The sequence below is a fragment of the Diaphorina citri genome, unplaced genomic scaffold (assembly GCF_000475195.1).
Source record: "Diaphorina citri unplaced genomic scaffold, Diaci psyllid genome assembly version 1.1 scaffold9237, whole genome shotgun sequence".
Classification (NCBI taxonomy): Eukaryota; Metazoa; Arthropoda; class Insecta; order Hemiptera; family Psyllidae; genus Diaphorina; species Diaphorina citri.
The window spans coordinates 659-2,471 of NW_007386611.1; the positions used below are offsets into that span (position 1 = coordinate 659).

Genomic DNA, 1,813 nt, shown 5'->3' on the forward strand with positions numbered 1-1,813 from the left:
ATGGAGCATATTATGCAAATGAATGAATGAATTGACGGTCTCGTGTTGACATAGCACCTTTTGGGTACCTTCTCGCCCTTCTGATGAGCAAATTGCGCGATGGGCATGCTACGACCCAGACCCGTAAATAAAGTGTAGTAAATGATTTATCGCTATTTTAATTCTAAACAAATGTTGGGAAATCGTATGCTCAATCTCTATCTGCCAGCTTAGCTAGCTTGGAGGGTAGCGCGTCTGCCTTTTAAGTGCTAGGCCGTGGGTTCCATTCCCACCCGGGGCGGACTTTATCCTAATGAAGGTTCGTTCTCAAAACGGCTGGCTTTCTCCTATCCTGTCTTTCCTCTCTCTTCGCTTTCGGGACGGCAAGACCCTAGCCACTACCTCTATCCAACCTCCTAAAAAATATCCCTGACTGATTTTAATCCAATTAACCCTCGTTTTAACAAATTCTTCATTTTAACCCATTACCAGTCCGGTGTCACGGATTTGCACGAGGTAGGCCGGGCCATGGCTACTCTCATGTCGGACGACGTGTTTCATGAGGTTGCGTATAAGGCGCGCAACCGCACGCATCTCCTAGCTGCCATGGACGAGTTTCTGGACGCAGTGACGGTTTTGCCGCCCGGGGAGTGGGATCCGGCTATCCGGATAGAACCGCCCGCCGCCATACCATCCCAGGTAAGGACGCTTTAGCCGGCCTTTAGTTCGGAAAAAAATCGTGTCGTGCGGAGTGGGAACACGCTCATTTAAATTACATTGTCTACAGGACATTTTCTGTTGGTCGGAAAAAATCGTGTCGTGTAGTACCTAGTAGGTACACGTTCATTTAAATTGCATTGTCTACAGGACATTGTGTTGTTCGGGGGAAAAATTGTGTCGTGTAGTAGTAGGAACACGCTCATTTAAATTACATTGCCTAGAGGACATTTTGTCGTCCGGAAAAAAAAAATCAGATGAAACTCACGATAAGATGCAATGGGCCATTTATGTATTTGGGTTAAAAAAAAAAACTGCCAATAGAACTGTTGCGTTTGGGCAAAACATTATGAATAAAAGGGTGATTTCTTTGTAAAAAGTTGTGAAGAATCCAAATCTGAGGTCAAAACTCCGAAAAAGTGACTTTGAAAGGTCAAAAATTCAATTTTTATGTGCCGTTCTATTGAAAAAGTTCAAAGAGTGACGTCAGATTATGAGAAATGCGCAGAAACACATTAGACTAGTGTTGCCTACAAGGGAGCTTTGCTCGGGACAGTTGATATGACGTCATCACGTACGGAAGCGTATGCCGTGACGTCAATGTTTAAGATTTACAGGTGTTTTTTAAAACAATTATCTCGGGATCTAAAAGAAGGAAAAGATTAAAATTCTCTAGTTCCTCATTTTTTTTCAGCTCATCGCAGAAACATATTAGGCTAGTGTTGCCTACAAGGGAGCTTTGCTCGGGAAAGTTGATATGACGTCATCACGTACGGAAGCGTATGCCGTGACGTCAATGTTTAAGATTTACAGGTGTTTTTAAAACAATTATCTCGGGATCTAAAAGAAGGAAAAGATTAAAATTCTCTAGTTCCTCATTTTTTTTCAGCTCATTGGCTTTGAAACCTCACCTAAGTACCTAAGCCCAACTGGTCTATTCTGTTCACAGGATGTGAGGAAGCGTCCGTCTGATAAGCCCAAGGATGAACAGGAGGCTGAATTTGAAGAACAAAAGCTGAGAGAGGAGTCGGGTCTGTCCAGGAGTGGAGTTCTGTTTGGAGGTCTTATAAATGACATTAGGAGAAAAACGCCTTGGTAAGTCATTCTCGAGTAGGAC

At 43.3% G+C, this 1,813-nt stretch overlaps 1 protein-coding gene across 1 annotated transcript; it reads left to right on the forward strand.

Moving 5' to 3' along the window:
* Positions 1-402: 402 nt before the first annotated feature.
* On the forward strand, positions 403-1,795 carry LOC103522553 (electroneutral sodium bicarbonate exchanger 1-like; the record flags this gene model as incomplete). The annotated part of the gene is made up of 2 exons (XM_008487654.2): positions 403-678; positions 1,646-1,795. Coding segments are annotated over 2 exons (426 nt in total), but the record flags the coding sequence as incomplete, so codon positions are not given.
* Between the last annotated feature and the right edge of the window lie 18 nt (positions 1,796-1,813).